This window comes from Pygocentrus nattereri, chromosome 2, assembly GCF_015220715.1.
Source record: "Pygocentrus nattereri isolate fPygNat1 chromosome 2, fPygNat1.pri, whole genome shotgun sequence".
NCBI lineage: Eukaryota > Metazoa > Chordata > Actinopteri > Characiformes > Serrasalmidae > Pygocentrus > Pygocentrus nattereri.
Genome location: NC_051212.1, coordinates 36,860,965 through 36,879,082, shown reverse-complemented (window position 1 = coordinate 36,879,082; position 18,118 = coordinate 36,860,965). Strand labels below are relative to the sequence as shown.

The 18,118-nt window shown below is 38.9% G+C and overlaps 1 protein-coding gene across 1 annotated transcript in view; it reads right to left on the bottom strand.

Moving 5' to 3' along the window:
• Window positions 1–3,635: 3,635 nt before the first annotated feature.
• The window catches only part of colec12 (collectin sub-family member 12), a 69,447-nt gene continuing 54,964 nt past the window's right edge, over window positions 3,636–18,118 (bottom strand). The window contains exons 11-24 of the mRNA XM_017714184.2: window positions 15,399–15,494; window positions 12,776–12,860; window positions 12,570–12,645; window positions 11,712–11,807; window positions 11,489–11,635; window positions 10,652–10,742; window positions 10,364–10,559; window positions 9,564–9,658; window positions 9,260–9,348; window positions 8,886–8,973; window positions 8,705–8,759; window positions 7,994–8,144; window positions 7,725–7,858; window positions 3,636–6,883 (exon numbers count right to left, since the gene is read on the bottom strand). Coding sequence (XP_017569673.2) covers window positions 6,676–6,883; window positions 7,725–7,858; window positions 7,994–8,144; window positions 8,705–8,759; window positions 8,886–8,973; window positions 9,260–9,348; window positions 9,564–9,658; window positions 10,364–10,559; window positions 10,652–10,742; window positions 11,489–11,635; window positions 11,712–11,807; window positions 12,570–12,645; window positions 12,776–12,860; window positions 15,399–15,494 — 1,607 coding nt within the window. The 3' untranslated portion in view covers window positions 3,636–6,675. The remainder of the gene's footprint in view (window positions 6,884–7,724; window positions 7,859–7,993; window positions 8,145–8,704; window positions 8,760–8,885; window positions 8,974–9,259; window positions 9,349–9,563; window positions 9,659–10,363; window positions 10,560–10,651; window positions 10,743–11,488; window positions 11,636–11,711; window positions 11,808–12,569; window positions 12,646–12,775; window positions 12,861–15,398; window positions 15,495–18,118) is intronic.

Below are 18,118 nucleotides of genomic sequence, written 5' to 3'. Positions count from 1 at the left end.
TTGACTGCCGCTCTGGACTCTGGACCAGCGCTGCTTACACTGCATTCAGAGTCTCTTACTCTTGTTTTTACTGCCATAGTGATGAAGCAGTCACGCTTCTTTTTATGGGGGTCAAACTGTAATGTCTTCAAAATAAACACCATAATAAGGCCAAGTAGCTGTTTCTAAGACAAAGTTGAAACCAGTGGGCGAGGGAAATAGCTAAAGTGAACATTTGGTAACAAGCAAATATGAAGATAAATATCCTGCAATGAAAAATAAATGCAATAAAAATAAACAGAAATATCTGTGAAATTAAATGTAAAATAATTGTATCTGCTGCCATCTTGTGGACATGACAAAAAACTAAAGTGCAAAAGCCAAATCAGAAACAAACCAAGTTTATACTACTCCTACTGCTACTAGCACTGCTGCTACTACTGATAATAATAGCTTCTTTTATATGTCGTTTTTGTTTTTTAACCTGGTTTGCTTTCAGTTTTAGTTACTTTCTAGATTATTTTGGATTGTATTGGGAAAAAAACATTGTATTTTTAGATACTTCAGTTTCAGCAGGAACTTGCACTCCAGGATGTGTCCTGCACCAACCATTTAATGGACCAGTGAATGAGCCTAAGACCTCACACACCTCCTTACTATAGAACTAAAAACATCTAGGTCATTCTGTGGTGGCAGTGGGTGTCCCACAACATTGAAAACTGGCTAAAAATACTGTAAATATAAACCACAGAAAGTTGACATCCATGTATTCTTTATTCTATTCCCAAATAAACCAACAAAAAAACAGATTTTTCTTTTTAAAGTTAGTTTTAGACAGATTGTTATCACAGATTGTATTGTCTATTATCTGTATTATCTATTGAATATGTGCAACAATAATTTGTTTTTCTTTTTTAAAATCATAAAAAAGAATCAAAATGGTCTGTCTCATGTTCAAATTATAGCATGTGAACATTATTTTTTTAAGAAATGTTGTACAAGTGTTGTTATAGAAACATGAAATGTCACAAAAAAGTACATTTTTTTTTACTACTTGTTTGGATATCTAAAATACTAACAGCTTTTTGTGTCACACAAAGATCGTCAGTGGTGTTGATGAAACTTTATATGCAACGCGCTTTTGAAAGTTGCTGCAGAGTACATTTTTGAAAAGCTCAGATTTGAGTAATTTGGTCAGTGACAGAAACATATAATGTCATAAAAACCAAACAGGTTTTTTTTATTTGCATGCATGTCTCAAAGAAAGTCTGAGACCCACAGTAATGAAACCTCATTATATTTCTCATACACCTGATATCGGTGTAGACTGCTTCACATCACAAAAACATTGTGTCAATGGTGTTACTCATGAGTCGTTTAGTGACTTCTGTGTTACAGAAAAGAAAAAAAAAAGTTATTTTTTAAATCACATCCTATCTTCTAGGAATAAAGTCTAACTGAAGTCCAAAGTAAGTGAAATTTCCTTTATTTCTAAAAAGTTTTCTAAAAAAAGTCAGTGGTGTTAATAATGCGTTAAATGACTAAAATGGATTAATGCAGAATCTATGTATTTCTATACTCAATGTGACTGTGACTACATAGCAGACGCAGCTTTACTGTATATGAAGTTTGTCAAAATATTGCATTTCATATTCATTTCAAATCATTAGTACTGTAATTAACATGCGTTATTTGGTAACACTTTATTTGAAGGCTACCTACATAAGGGCTTCATAACACATTCATAAGCACTGAATAATGCGTTTATGAAGCACTACTTGAACATTTATTAAGTGCTTATGTCAGTTCTCGCAACCTGACATAAGATGCTTTATGAAATAAATGACATTGTACTGACATAATATGAATAAACGAACATATTTACAGCACTAAACATATTTAAAACATTATACATAATTGCATCAATCATCTTATCTATGCCATGGAGGGAAGAGGGGGTGGTTTCCAGGCATATTTCACCTGATATTAATACAATGTCGTCTTAAGAATGCGGACATACAGTTATGTATAGGGTTTTAAATATGTTTAGTGCTGTAAATATGTTCAAGGTTTATTCATATTATGTCAGTACAATGTCATTTATTTCATAAAACATCTTATGTCAGGTTGCGAGAACCGACATAAGCACTTAATAAATGTTCAAGTAGTGCTTCATAAACGCATTATTCAGCGCTTATGAATGCATCATGAAGCCCTTATGTAGGTAGCCTTCAAATAAAGTGTTACCCATTATTTTCTATATAAGAGGTCATCGCTATACCGGTCACTGTCACTGATGTAATGTGTTTGGTAAGACGGTAGATAGAAAAGTTTTGCGTTGCTCCTAAAATTAATATGAAGTGTGAAAATGCCTGCAAGAATGTGACGTACAGCAGAAGTAATAAACACATACTTACCACCGCAATGGTTGAAATTAGCTTTAATGATATGTTCATTTTATTTCACTTACTTCCTCTCTATTTACGTTTACTATTAATAACCCCAAAACACAACACAATGTACACTGTACATTTGGCCTAGTTTTATTGTGAATACTAATAATTCAGATGATTAAAATAGTACATAAACAACTGGGTACATTTACCAGAACTGAAACACTGAGAACCTTTCAACATAAAAACAGTCATTTCTCCCTGTAAGTAAAGTTTACGTCAGGATCACACCTCTGTGTGTAAAAAAAAAAAATAATAATAATACGGAGGATCACGTTCGAACTGGCTCATGGTCCCAGGATCAACGGCTTCTCAATCGTTTCCCAAATAACATGCTCTGTCTGCACCACAGCTTCCCAGGCCTGGTCCTACAGCACCTCCTGCCTTGCACACTGTAGCGCTTTCTCTGCTCTTCTCTTTGAGCTTAGCACAAAGGTAAATCTTAAATGATAGAACGAGCAACACACTGAACTCTTTCTACCAGTTGAAGCTACACTACGTAAAATTTGGAAATTCAGAGAAACATCGCTTTGGAACATTGGCTGTGACTCAGATGGATGTGATGACTGGGAGGGTGTTGAAAGAGTATTCAAAGGCCAAATCCCATTTCACCCCTTGCCCCTACCACTTAGCCCTTAGCCCTCTGTTCTGCGTGTTCACGTCTAGGGTTAGGGTGTCCCAACTTTTGTTGAGATTGAGGGGTAGGGTGAAGTGTTAAGGCTACATGACCCTCCGAACGGAGGTTTTTCAGAGGCACACTCTAAATGGACTGTTATGAGAACAAAAGAAAAAACGGCAAGATGGCTGCGCAAGCAACCAAAGAAACTCACAGATGTGAGAATTTTCTCCATTAAAAATTATAACCATTGTGTGATCTTAGTTTAATGTCGTTTCAATGTATTATGGCTGTTTTCAATAAAAATCTATAAAAGTATGCTAATGTCTCAGTAGCTAGCTAGCTAATTTTCCCATTCCATCTTAAATAGTCCAACAGTATTTGACGCCTGAAGCACCACAATGCAACTGCTGCACCACTTAAGGCGGACCGGGAAAATTCAAACAAGAATATCTGACTTCAGCTTCGTATCACCAATTAATTAGGAGTGGTTGATAGTAAATAATTGTCTTATACCACCTCTTTGAAAGCATGTTACCCTAAATGTAACTAAAGCCCAGCAGTGAGGTTGATGAACTTTTCCCTTCTATCCTTTCAGTCGGGCCGGGTCACCTATAGAATAGCCTAGTAGCCTGTTAATGAAGCAATGTTGGGCTTTTTTTTTTCCTTTTAGGATCATCCAATTTCACTGGGCAAGATTTAAACCACTGCCCTTTGTAAGTCCGTGCCAAAGGGTGCGGCTGACACTCAAAAACAAGGGGTAGGGCTAAAAGGAAGAAATGGGACTGGGCCAAAGAGAATTCGGTCAAAAGTTGTGAATGTCTTCCAACAATGTGATTTATCTACTACTGTCGTCATATATTTTTCATTATGATGTTGACAGACACCATATTTTAGCATGCTTCGTTTCCCCTCGACTCAAGAATGCCATTTCTTTCACTTTTAACAAAAAAATCAAAGTGCAGCTGTAAAATGATCTAAGATGCTTTGGGGAAACTAGGCTCTGTGTAGCTGGATCAACTTTGTTGGGAGCAGGGAAAACAACACAGTGGCCAAGACCACAACTGGGACGCTGTGACCTTTAGAGCAGAAGCTAGCTTTGTTCACAACTGATCCAAATGAGCTCACAAGACTTTAGCTCCAGCCTGAGCCTTCACTCGAGATGACAAAATTCAGTGAAACTTAGCATGTAGTCTCTCTCACAACTCTGAAGGCAGCGCAGTCAAAACAAATTCAAAGAAAAAACAAATGCCATGTGGCCGGTTTTCAGGTGCGCTTTGAATGCATCTTAAAACTGTTGAGGCTCGTTTCCCAGACCCAGATTACAGCTAATACTAAACTAAAAAGAATTTTCAATGGGGATTCACCATTTAGTCCCAAGACTAGACTTAACCCATATCCAAGAAACTGGCCGTTAGCGTCTAATTGTTTACAGTTAAGTGCAGTTTAGCCACTTTAGTTCTTCTACAGTTGAAACGTTTTGAGAGTTAAGGTGAGCTGAAATTTAAGAGGGTGAGTCAAAAGGGTAAATCAAAAGTGCATAACATCATCGAGTAATATTTACTACCTGCCTTTTCCATGTGCCCTTTTAACAGAAGCAGCAGCTGCGCTAACAACATAGGTGAGTTCTCATAAATACACATCTACGTTTAGGCAGAATATCTTCCTTTTTTCTCGTTTTAAAGTACAGTGCATTTAAAACGACAATCAAAATAAATTACAAACACTACTAAATAAAATGGTATCGATTTAACACTGTCATAAAGAAATGCTTCAAGACACTGGGAAGATGGGCTGTACCACCCTGCCAGAACTGCGGGGAGAGGATTTGTTGTATGGACTGCACCATTCTGTCAGGGACCATGGGGGTTCTGTGCTACACGGTCCAGGGGGAGAGGCAGAATGGTTACCATGCTGTCTGATAAAAAGAAGTCACATGAAGGCCGAATGCACCCATACATGCAAACTCTCATACATACATGGTTAAGCTCAGCAATGAGAACAGGGAAACAAACCGCTCCCCCTACAGACCCCCGCAGCAACGAATGCCTGCAACTACTGAGACTTCCTTAACAGTAAGGGAAAAAGTATGTACAACATGTGCATGCTCTCTTCATGAGCTTTCTTCAACAAGGTTCTAATCTTTAGTGAGAATTAAGACACCACTGGAAGGGTCAGTTAGCTTAGAGAGGTGGTCACTTGCCTTTCTCCAGTACATCTACTTTCCTGCACAGTTTTGTTCCGACCCATATATAAACATTATGCCCCTTATTAAGACGGCGCTAGTCCCAGCCTTAGATGCTTCGCCCACACGTAATCTGGGCATCAGATGTGTATAGTAAACTGAACTGGTTATAACTGTCAGGACTTTTGTCAATTCTGACTAGCTGTGCTTCACGATTCAGGTGTCCAAAAGGAAACACATGAACGAAAGCAGCTGATAGGGAGTAACTGAGCCCTTTGGAGTTATTCAAGCATTTTCTTTGAAAAATGTAATAGCTTTTAAGCGAAATATACTATATATATGATTTTGTCATTTTTTGTAGCTGGTTTGTTTTGGATAGAGCCTAGTTCAGAGACTCGATTTTGTGTGACATGCACATGCAAGTAACAGTCGTCAATGTTAAGCAATGAAAAGCTAGACAAGCCTGTGATACCACAGAAATCAAGTATCCGTAAAGATCATTAGCTGGAACACGTGTGTCTCATTATGGATGGAACAAGACAGTAACAGGTTGGAAGATGTCCAGAAGCAGGACTGATGACCACTGGCTTAAATGAACAGCATTTTTCAACATAATCTCAATCTGCTGCAACATAAGGTTGATTTCCATGGATAATAACTGACACATGTGACCATACTTATTAAAATACAGAATGCCCATTGTTTGAAGCAAGTGCCCATTGGCTCCTCTTTAGAGATGGCATATTGGTAATGATGGGTAGGGATATTAGCAGAAAATGCTAGATGAGATACCAGAGAGAAAAAAAAAAAAAAAAAAGACAATCTGATCCAATCTGGCAACAAATCTACCCCGAAATGTTACTTTGTTAGTTTAGTATTTCTTCCTGTAGCTGAGTAGTGTCTGAGCAGTTTGAAGATGACAGGGTTATTTTTAGATGCTCATCTCAAAGTGCATCAACTGAAAAATCTTGGTTTAAATATCAGTATCAGAAACAAAACAGTGTTATTCAGACATCTCTACTTCATCCGTTTTGAGTTAAATGTTTTGTGTGTTTGCTATGTACATGGAAATATGCTGAAATTACTGTCTTCCATGATCAACCAATACAGATGTGGCAGACAGAGATTAGGTTGACTTTTCTGCTTCAGTGGACTGAATATTATTCTGAGCGAGAGAAAGATTTTTTTTCTCAAATTGCACAACATAAGTCAGTAGTCAATACTAGGCATCTTTTCACAAATGGTCAGATTTAGTGTTTGTGTCTGGATGCGTTATTGAGAAAGAAGAGATACTTTTTAAAAAGAATGTATAGAATAACTGAATGTTGATCAGTCTGTACCTGCGACCTTTAGTCATATTGTTTTAGTGTCAGCTTGCATGAACAGCCTCTTTGTTCGTAGTGTGTGAATGAGAGGAGATGGGAGAGCAGTCTCTATGGGTCCTATAACAGGGCTTTTTCCGGGTAAGGGGTCTGTTGGGTGTCTGTTGGGTTGGTTAGGCTCTGAGTGACGGGGGCACTGTAGCTGGGTATTTGGGCCATGCCTGTCGGCCCGCTGGCTGTGTTCTGGTAAGCCTGCACGTCTGCAGGTGGCATGCTGCCCGGAGCAGCGCTGTACACTGGAGGCTGGCCCATATACATATGAACATCACTGGAAAAGACAAACATACATATTAAAAGTTTAGTACAGACTACAATTACATCATAATTACATTAAAATTGGATGATCATCATCGGATTATTTTTTTTATGTGAATAACTTTGTGCTCCTCAATACAGTATTAAAAACAAGCTTGAAAAAAAAAAACAACAACAAAAAGAAAAACAGTAGGTAGGGGCTTAGTTTTGTTCACCACGAATGATCTTACACCTATCACAATCCAATATATTAAAATATATTTTACATTTAGCCATTCACTTACTACAGCACAAGACAGTGAGACAGTTAAAGAAATGTGCTAGTTGGTGAGGAAAAGATGAGCTAAAAGTTCCATAAGTTTGAGTGAAACACAAAATAAGAAGGGACTCAACGCAAAAATAAGAAGGGATTCAGAGCAAATAAGACCATAATTCAATTGGTACAATGTAAAAAAATCTAATTCAAATTGTTGGACGCAAAATGTGCTGTTTTAGAGAAGCTTGCTAAGAATCAAACTGTTTAATGTCATAATAATAAACATGACAATTCCCCAGATTTACCACTATTTTACCATTATCAACATCACAAACAAACTCAGAAGACACATAACTTACACTCAGGTAAGTTTCTCTAAAATGCATCATTTCACATCAAACCACTCAATGACTTCTACATCTCAACAAATTATGCAAAAATGTTAAAAGCTTGATGGAATTCTCCATTTAGATCATCTGCTTGTTATAAGATTGTTACCCAGCCTTAATAGATACAAACTATTCCCCCCAGGCCTGACAGATACAGTTATTTATTTAAAAACCATTCTAACACCCCATTCCTGTTGAGTGTTCAGTACCTGGGTGCTGGCTGGCCTGACATGGCAGTGGCCACCTGGTTCATGGGAGGAAGCTGCTCCACAGGTACGTTGTAGCCCTGCACACCTGGACCAGGCATTGCATACTGCCCTGCAGCCACCTGGCCAGGATACACCTGGTTACACAAACATACAATCAACACATCTATAACAAGGACCGAACACAACAAGGACTGAGCCTTTCAGAAGGTTTTGGGCTTATAAACTGATGTTGGTTTCAGGTGATGCTTCAACCACTGCACATCTCTCACCTGCTGGGAGGCGTTGGGCTGCTGCATGTAGTACTGCTGGCTCTGCAGCTTGGCATACATGGCGTACACAGGGTCTTCATTCATCAGTTTGGCATACAACGAGAGTGCCTCCATAACCTTCACATTAAGCTCAGATAGCTCTGAGTGCTTTCTGAAAACGTAAACACATCAATCAGTAAAAGAGGCAGTAGAACAGACACTGTATTTATAAACATTTAAAAAGCCACACTGTTCCAATACATTATAATGGTTATTACAATGATTGTTTTCTTTTCCTTTTTTTTCCCCTAATTTTTCAACTATGTTTTGGGAGCACCTTAACCAATCACAATTCTTACAGTCATGTGCAGACGTTCCAGGACCCCTGGTTGATTTTATAAGTACACATCCTCTACTTACTGTTCATTTGCTGAATATAACGACTGGAAAAACTCTATAACATAAAATATGGCCTGTGCAAAAATATGGAACAATTTATATAAAATTTTCTCCTAATATACGAATAAACAGAAACTGTGCGATAAAATCTGCAGAAAACCCCCTATTTAAGTGTGTTCTCTGTAGACTTATTTTCACTTTTTCGTTTTCAAACTACTGTAAGAGTGTTGATGTATCAACGTTGATATATGTTGTATCAATGCAGGCTGATATATAACCGCAAAGCTAGCGATGTCCACCAGCAACCCAAACAGCTCCTTTTCTGCTCGATACCTGTCGATGTCTTCCAGCTTTTGATCAATGAGTGGGCCCATTTGGTTACAGGCACCTGAAGGAAAAAATTAGAATAGAGGGGGAAAAGGGACAAAAAAAAAAAAAAACCCACATGGCATGAATAGGATTGTATATTTAACATTCAAAGCCCAAAGAATAGAGCACTAGCCATGTGTCTCACCTTCCAGCTGGAGCAACTCACAGCTATCTGACTGGTTGTCTGTTGGATCTGCACTCTGGATCATTTGTAACAACTGGTCCATTTTTTCCTGTACATTATAGTGTAGCAAAATTACTATCCCGTACAATCAGCCCATTAGTGCTATTATTAATGGCTGTAGGGCCATTTCAGTGAGTATAATGCAGCTGCTGACATATCATCCCATCAACAGGACATCACAATGTACAGCCACATGAACTACTGATAACACAAAAAAAACTGCTGACGTAGAAAATCTAGATTTAACATTATGCTTTTTTTTTTTTTCCATTTTTCAATGTGAATGGGAGACGTACAGAAGAGGTTTTCCAATAACAAGATGCCACAGCCCTCACCTCATCTATGTAGACCGGCTCAGGCTCCGGTTCAATAGTCTCCACCTTAATGTCCTCACTGAACTGCACCGTCTTCTTCTCTGTTTTCACTGACAGGAGAATAACACAAATATATTTGAGCTCTATGAGCGCATAAGGATGAGATGAGCTATAATGGAAAGATGCTGTTGTGGATGCTGTTGAGGACCTCTCGCAACTTTTAATCAAACTGCACGAAAGTCTAAAAAAAGTACTTTTTATTAGGAAAATGTGCAAGAAAACAAATGCAAAAGTAAAAGTAGACAAGAGAAGCCACACTACTCACTCATCTCTGGCTCTGCCGTCAGGTCTGCCGTCACAAAGTTTGATGGAAAGAGCCCCACACCTTGATATGTTTCACCCTTCCACCAGTTAGGGTCACTGCAGAAAAGAAGCAATCATCATCAGGCAATATGCCAGACCACTTAGACCATCTTCAAATATGTATATAACAATGTTCTCATGCACACGCACACACACCAACAGAGTTCTGTGTTAACATGGCAAATTATCAAAAACTATTGTGCTGCTCATAAAATAATCATTGGTTACGTTGGTAATCATAGCTTACTGTTAACAAACTACACTGCTTGGCAGACATGCTGTTTATTATTATTATTATTATTATTAACATCATCATCATCATCATCCACAGGGACCTAACAAGCTCAGTACTGCTCCCCTGCAAAAGCCTCTCAAATAAATCTGATAAAATGCAACTGATGAACTGATAAACTGACTTTTATTCCTATTCCATTGTTTTCTTGTTCATTTCGTCACAGTTTTATAACAATCTTCACCTTCCTTAGCTTCAAATAAACAACAGCAGCAGCACTTGGACAACATGTTATTAATGGAAGAGCAGATGAAATTAAGCCCTTAAAGGGTTAATATTTATTCAACACCAGTGTATTTCATCTTGCCTGCTTTGCCTATCCTGCCCAACACCACCCTTCATCAATGGATGGGCAACAGGACAATATATTATTTAAATCATGTTATATTATGTCACAATATTGTTTTCTAAGCACTACACTATCCTAAAGTCAGGTAACCTTTCCATTCTAGTAATGTATGAGGAGCAACCTGTCATCCAGAATGGTAATGATTTCTCCAGATTTGAAAGTGAGTTCATTGTCCTCTGCTGCCTCAAAATCATAGATGGCCCGAACTTTTCGGCCCTCAGGTTTGTGTGAAGTGAGGAGGCTGTTAGCGCTGGGATAGAGCCCGGAGAGAGAGGTCTGCGGCTGCAGCCGCTGCTCCTTCAGCGACAGCTCGATCGCTGCACACACAAGGGAGAAGATGAAGAAAAAACCTCCACATTTATATACACTTTGTAGTGGCTTCTAAAATGGAAATGAATAAGAGACACACCTTTGGCTAGGTCTTCTTCCTCCTTCTTGTTCGAGGATGTTGCTGGGTCTTTGGCCACTAATGCAGGACTTGCTTTAGCTTGTTCTGCTGCCTGCAAAACAGCACAAAGGTCAGAAATTAGCTATGCAACATTCTGTGTATAAACACTGGGCACAAACATCCCCTGAAAAATATAATTATTATAACACCTAATAATTATATAATGAATGAATAAATATATGTATTGAAGTCTGCGCAGGCTCCCTTCAGGACCCTAGCCCACAGAGGCCCCTGGGTCTGCAGTTGCAGAATCCATGAATTACAAGCATAGTACAGTAAAAGCATGTGCCATCAGTAACAGCAACCTACATATTCTTAATGTATCCTGGTAATTCTGGATTCTAATAATAGAGTGTAGTGGTTAACACCTCTGCCTTCTACGCTGTAGACTGGGGTTCAGTCCCCCACCAGGGCAAGCACCCTACACTATACCAATAAGAGTCCTTGGGCAAGACTCCTAACACCACCTTGGCCTACCTGTGTAAAATGATCAAATTGTAAGTCACTCTGGATAAGAGCGTCAGCCAAATGCCGTAAATGTAAATGTAAATAATATACGATACTAACTGAACAGAGGAAAATAGCTGAGTACACACCTGTCAAAACAAACCAAACCAAAGAAAAAAGTTTAATATAGCCTACTTAAACAAGGCATTTTATTTTCAAGGTATCCTTATTTTAAAGACCATCTAACTGCTAGAGACAGTGCTCAACGTGATCCTCGGCCTACCATTTAACAGTCACCTTCGTCCTAAGATGTTTTAGGAAACCCAGCCTAGATCAGTACATGTTGCTGACCTGTGAACCAACAGCAGGGAAGGTTACGCCCTGCTCTCTCAGGTTCTTGATCATAGCAGAGATGAGGCTGAGCTGGGGGTCGTTCCGGAAGTCCTCAGCCCATTCTACCATGAGGGCCTTCAGCTTCTCGCAGACCTTCGGGTGTCCCTGGACAAGCAATCATTAGACATTAGTCTCAGTCTTGGCTAAGAGGCAGAATCAATTCATAAGCATGCTCAGATACCTTGTTTAAGACATTGCTGACTTCACTGGCAAACTCTCTGGAGCACACTTCCAAATGGAATATTTTCCCACAGTTTGACACACAAGCACCTAATAACTGGAAGACAGGAAATATGTTCAGTGGTTCAACATTCAGACTAATAAAACCATTACCACTCAACGCCCTGTCCTAACAGCAAATGAGCGTTCAAATCACGCTGTAAAAAGAACACTGGAAACATTATGCCTGTTTATTAAGCCAAAATATTAACTATATATTAAAATATTTAGCTATCAGCTAAAAGCTCTTCAGCTGCACAATGATCGAGTATCACGGCTATGTTACCTCTTTGCAATGTTAATACATTTGAGATTTTTAATTTTTGATATATTTTATCAACATATTTTATGATTTTGTAACAATTTTAACAGAAACCTCATGCTGTGCTCAACAGATGCAGGAAAATACAAAAAAAAAATTAATTAAGTAAAAAGGTTTTGAACAGAAACAATATAGAATTTCTAATATTTGTAACAATATACCATCACATCATTCCAAGCCTTATTTCTTATTATTATTTATTATTTCTCATTAATGTGACATCAGCATGATGCATCAAAAATGAAAAGATGTCCATTAATAACAAAAAAAAAAAGAAGGGTGCTTGGCATTACATCGTATTACTCTCTGACTCACACAGCTTATGTAGAGAGTCTCCTTGATTATAAAGTTTTCTGGTTTTACCGTTATTTGCTATGAAGACAAGGTGTTAAGACTAAACCGTCCAGTCAATAAAGACATGTATTTGAAATCGGCGGACATTAGCAAGCCCCAAACCCACTCATTAAGCTTAAGAGACTTAAGGATCAATAGACTTACTGTCAGTGCCTGCATGGCTACATGGGGATCCTTGTGGTTGACTCTCCTCATTATAGAGCGGAGGCATTCTTTAGGCCTACAAAATACAAGAAGAAACCAGACAAACCATCACCTTGTCTGATGGATCCACCTACAGTCTTTATTCACCAGACAACCTTCACAAACTGATAAAAAGCACCAACAAACAAGTGATTGATTCAACTAACCCAGTCCGTGACTGCCCAATCTTATCACATATGTCCAGTATAAGGCCCCAGTCTTCAGCTGTGTTCATCTCACTCGTCGCTTTCTCTGCAGAGCAACATTAAACCAAAACAAAGGCCTACTGTTAAACACGTTATTCTGACAAAATATTACATGGTACATTACGACTGATTTATGGAAGCACATATTAAAACACATTCAATCTAATAAACACTTCTGTCAGTAGTACAGTTTTCTTTGTACACAATTAGCAGTCTTATTTCTGGAAAGGTGTTCAGGACTTGCTTCCATTGACATCGTGCCAATTATTTATTTTACAAACACTAAACATTACGATCATATGACCCACATTATGATCACTAATGACCAATATGAAATAATCTATAATGCACTTACATTTGCACCCATAATGCAAACACAATTAACTATCATTAACTCAATCACATGGAGAGATTCCAGGAACTGGAATCCATTGGTCCAACAAGATAACAGATGACAACATGTCTATTGGACCTTCACCACTACTGATATACTAAAGAACTCTGTAGGAACTAAAGACTTTGTTCTCACATTTAAAAGGTGTAATGATAGCAGACACTTTAACAGGCAATTCCATAGACTTTTCCAAATTTCTGCACAATTCAATCACTGATATGTAAGTAAATTTATTCAGGTGGTTTGATGTGAAATAAACCATTCTAAAGAAACTAACCAAAACAGATTTGTTTACAGTGGCGGTGACAAGAACCAGATCTCCGCAGCACTAATGCAGCTAAAAGCACACAAAAAAAACAAAACAAACAAAAAAACCCCACAAAGTTTGCGCATAAAATGGCTACAAATGTGTTGCCCGATGTCCGAGACATTTTTTTAAGGAGTTTTGACATAATGTTTTGGCCTAAATCCATTTGTGGCGGAGAGGTACACACAAGTATGGTCTACTTTTTCAGATTTGCCACTATTTTATTATCATTGTTACACATCAAACTCAGAAGACGTGGGTTCACTGATTGCTCTTGATAGTAAACTTGACTATGTGTTGTAAACATTATAAACCTTTCTTTCCTTTCAGCACCACTGTTCAGAAATCAGTCAGTATACTAAATTTCTCTACAGCGAGCCACTTCACATCAAATCCCTCCGAATGACTGTTTATGGCTCAATGACTGAATTACACAAATGTGGTAGAATTTTTGTTTTCCACTCATTTTTAAAAATGTCTGTATAATTTAGTGACTGAAATATAAACAGTCATTCAGAGTGGTCTGGCATGAAATGATTCATTTGTAGAGCAAACAACATTTATTTCTTTACAGCGGTGGAGATCAGAACCAGGGGTCATGACGTCTGCAACGCAAACATAGTCATTTTATTTATTATCCAAAAACACCAGTGAACCTTCTCAGCTCTACGTGTCATGCTCATTATGGTAAACTAGTGGTAAATGTGAAAATAAAAGTTCTTTCTTTCTTCTTGTTTTACCTTAGAACATGTTTCATGTATGCCTCCATCATGAATAAATGAAAGGAATTTGATTAGAGTATGTTATATAGCAAAACTCTGTCACAACTCTACCGCTGAACAATGTCTCAGACATCAGGATGCATATTCATAAAAGCGTCCTGTGATATCTTTCTGTAAGGAGCCTACGGAGGTGGACGTTCCTAATAACATAAACAAATCTGACTCTAGCTACAAGTTTCTCGAGAAAGGACCATTTCAACTGCTCTGAACGACTTTGTTTACATCTTAACCATTTAATCATACAGGGATTTTGACAAACAGGTGGAGTTCTCCTTCACATGTTACACGGTGAACTAAACTAGGAACTGTATGGCAATAAGAAGTGCACAAAAAGAGATTGTAACCAAAGAGTTACACTCATTTCAGTACATGCTCTATTCCATACAGCTGCCTGGCTGAACGGCTAACTGTTGAAACACACTAGACACTGCTAACAAACTGCTTGTATACCCGTTTTCTGGCTGCCTAGTTATCTGAGATATGCTGATAACACAGATAAAGTATATACATATTGCAAATTTCGTGACGGTCTTGCGCTGAAGGTCTCAAACAGTTCGTTATAGCCCATGTTGTGTTAAAAGTGAACCTATAGCTTTAAGGAGCCGGTCACTTTTGTTGAGAACAGAGCTAACGCTAGCCGGCTAGCTCAGTTTCTGTCGAGTCCAGGTCAACATTTGCAGTGTCACTGTGGCTTCTCAGCCAAGTCCAAGCACTAAATTGTGTGCATGATATTGAGAATATTCACCAACTATTCACCACAGGGACTAACATTCTGTCCTGGCTTAAAATACCATTTTGCCAATTAACCTACAGCGCCTCATTTGCAACACCATGAACGATTAGCCAACGTTTACCGTGACAATAACAACCGCTACTTAGCCTAGCCTAGCCTTCTACTTTCACTACGTCGAGGCCGTGGAGTCCCAAATAAATGGTTCGTGTCGTTGTTTTTATTGTTCACAAACCGCCGAAACACAACATGTCAGACAAAGCAACTCAGCAGCGATGTAACTGGCGGCCGCCAACATCACTGGTTAGCCAGACAGCTAGCTGGCATGCTAAAACAATGTTTGCTAGCTTCGTTATTTTCATCCAACTTACCAACATCTTGATCAAAAGGATTGGACGTGAAAAGAGGCATTGCCGGGGGTGTGAACGAGAACAGCAAGAAGATATGTATGAGCTGTGTCCTCTTCTCTTTTCCCTCTTTCTGTCAGCACTTAGTTAATAAATTAATATGCATAATAAAGAAAAGTGCAGCCAAATCTAAACAGTGGAGTCCCTCCTTAGCAGCAGAAGACGGTGCATTAGCATCAGGGTAACGGAGCAGGGCTGTCACCAGAAACACACTAAATTAGCTAACGCTAGCTATCTACGTTATTAGCAACATAGGACACGAGAAGACGTTGTATCCCTAAATCTGGTAGCTACCTATTTTTTTTACAACCGATAGAGAAAAGACAGTAACGAGGACAAGGGAAAGCGCTCTTCCAGCTATCATATGATTTAATCACATGACTCGCATACAGGTTCACGGCTGTACCGAAACGATGTCGTCCCACCCTTTTAAGGGCGGTGGGGGGAGCAGTCTTGACCAGTCACTTTACTCTTACATCCGTACGACAGTGACTCATCTCGGATAAAGATAGTCACATATCCAGTCCGTTTTGCCCTCTGTGCAAGCTATATTTTCTGAAGGTAGTGATGGGGAGTCGATTCTAGAAGAATCGATTCTTCGACTCCAACACGTCTGGGAGTCGGGACCGACTACTGGCCAGTGACTCTAGAGTCGAAATGTTTGGAGTCGACTCTTTGACTCGGTGCCTAAGGCAGAAAATAGTCTTGAGTTTGAGCAACGAGTTTGTTTAATTACCAGCTTTAAACAAAGCGCTTAATTTTTTCATGTCTATTTTTCAAAAAAAATCTGCAGCGGCTCTGGCGTTGTGTTGATTAAAGTTAAGTGGAGCCGAGGAGCTGGCTCCACCGATTCCAGCAGCAGTAGTCGTGAGTCGGAGTCGACTCCAGAAAACTCAGAGTCGTGCATCACTATCCGAAGGACGGATGAATCATTTCTGAGACGGTCCGCCGCAGTAATGCGATGGAGCCAATCAGATTCCACTCCGCTCGATTTCAGCCAATCACAGCTCTCCGCTTCTGCCAGCCACTTGTAAACTTGCCTACCTTCACAGCCATAGATGTACAGCTCATTGCAGCTTCTCTCACGAAGTTTCTTGTTCAGAAATCCGTGTCAGTGGGAATTGAATGTTTGCGTACACGGTCTCCTCAGTACTAGTAACATTTTACTAGTTCAAATTGAATGTCTTATCTCAAGACTGTGGCTCATAGACAAAAGTGGCTTTCCATTGTCAACCCCTTATATGAACCTATTTTACCTACCATGTTCTCTAACATCCTGTATGTCTGACACAGTCAGTAGCCATTATATCAGGTGTGGAACACTATTAGAACACTAGAAGGCTCTGTCTTCTGTATTGTCCGTTTTCTCCGTTTAATCTCACTTATAAACGTGTACCATCTGTAATAATAATTCCTCTCTCCAGTGCTGACCAGACCAAGGATTCCTCTGAGTCATCGTTTCTGTCAGTGCTTCTTCCTGCTGCTCTTAGGAAGAAGAGCATCATCCTCTTCTTTGATGATGAGGATTCACCCTCTCTTGCTTACCTTGTGCTAAATCATAAGTATGAGCCTCTAGTTTTCAAAATTTGGGTCTTCAAACTTCCCACCACACAAAATGATTACCCAGCACCATCAGCAAGCACAAATTTTTAATTACCACATTTTTAATTAAACTATTTTTAACTATTTGTAAACTCCAGTTATAGGACTTTGTGACATCACCACTGCTTCATTCAAACAAATGAGCTGCTCCACTTGCCAACAATGAACACTGAGTAGCAGTAATGCTAAGTGATCAGCACTCACTATCAGTAATGGTAACTAATCAGCGGTAATTCTAGCATCCTACAGCCCAAAAACTTGTGTATACAGGTATAGGTACGTTTGTTTTTTAGTAAAATACATCCTTCTACTAAATTTAAAGGAGGTCCTGGATAAGCGGTTAGAAACTATTTAAACTTTTTCGTTTTTAGCCGTTTATTTCCATTCAGCCCCCGTACATTTGCAGATGCCGTCTGGGATTCTGCAGTCATGTTTTTGATATAATGGGAGAAATAGGAAGCGGCCAGGCACCGCTAAATGGCTCTAGTAATATCACTAACAGCAGCACTACCAAGGATTTTGTGCCCCATAAATAGATCTCACACTGGGCCCCATTACAAATACCTGAGGGTTCAAAATGAGCTAATGTTAGCATGCTAATCCCTCAATGTATCAAAAGCTGTAAAATGGGCACTCACTAACCTAAAGTTGCAAATGCGATGCCATGTGTATATCTATCGCACAAAAAAATACAAGTTAATATTATTTCACCATGCAAATAAACATTCAAGCATGAAATATTTCTAAATAGAACTAGAACTACTTTATTATGAGCAGTTTGGCAAATGTTTGCCTGCATCGATTAAATGTCAGCTAAAAGGAGTGAAATGTAAACACTGACACGACGCTCCACCGGTACTCCTCCCTCACAGTTCACTGCTAGCAGGTACCGTCCGCGCCTGGTTGAGGATGGACTGAACCACTTCATGTAAATAAAAGGGGGAGCCTACAGAGGCTTCCTGAATGTTTACTTTTTCCCAAAATCAAGAAAAGGAAACCGTTAGTTTTATGAATACATTTTAAACGAATTGCTCTGTTAATATTAATAGATAAATAATTGAATCAAAAAATACCTCCTTTTT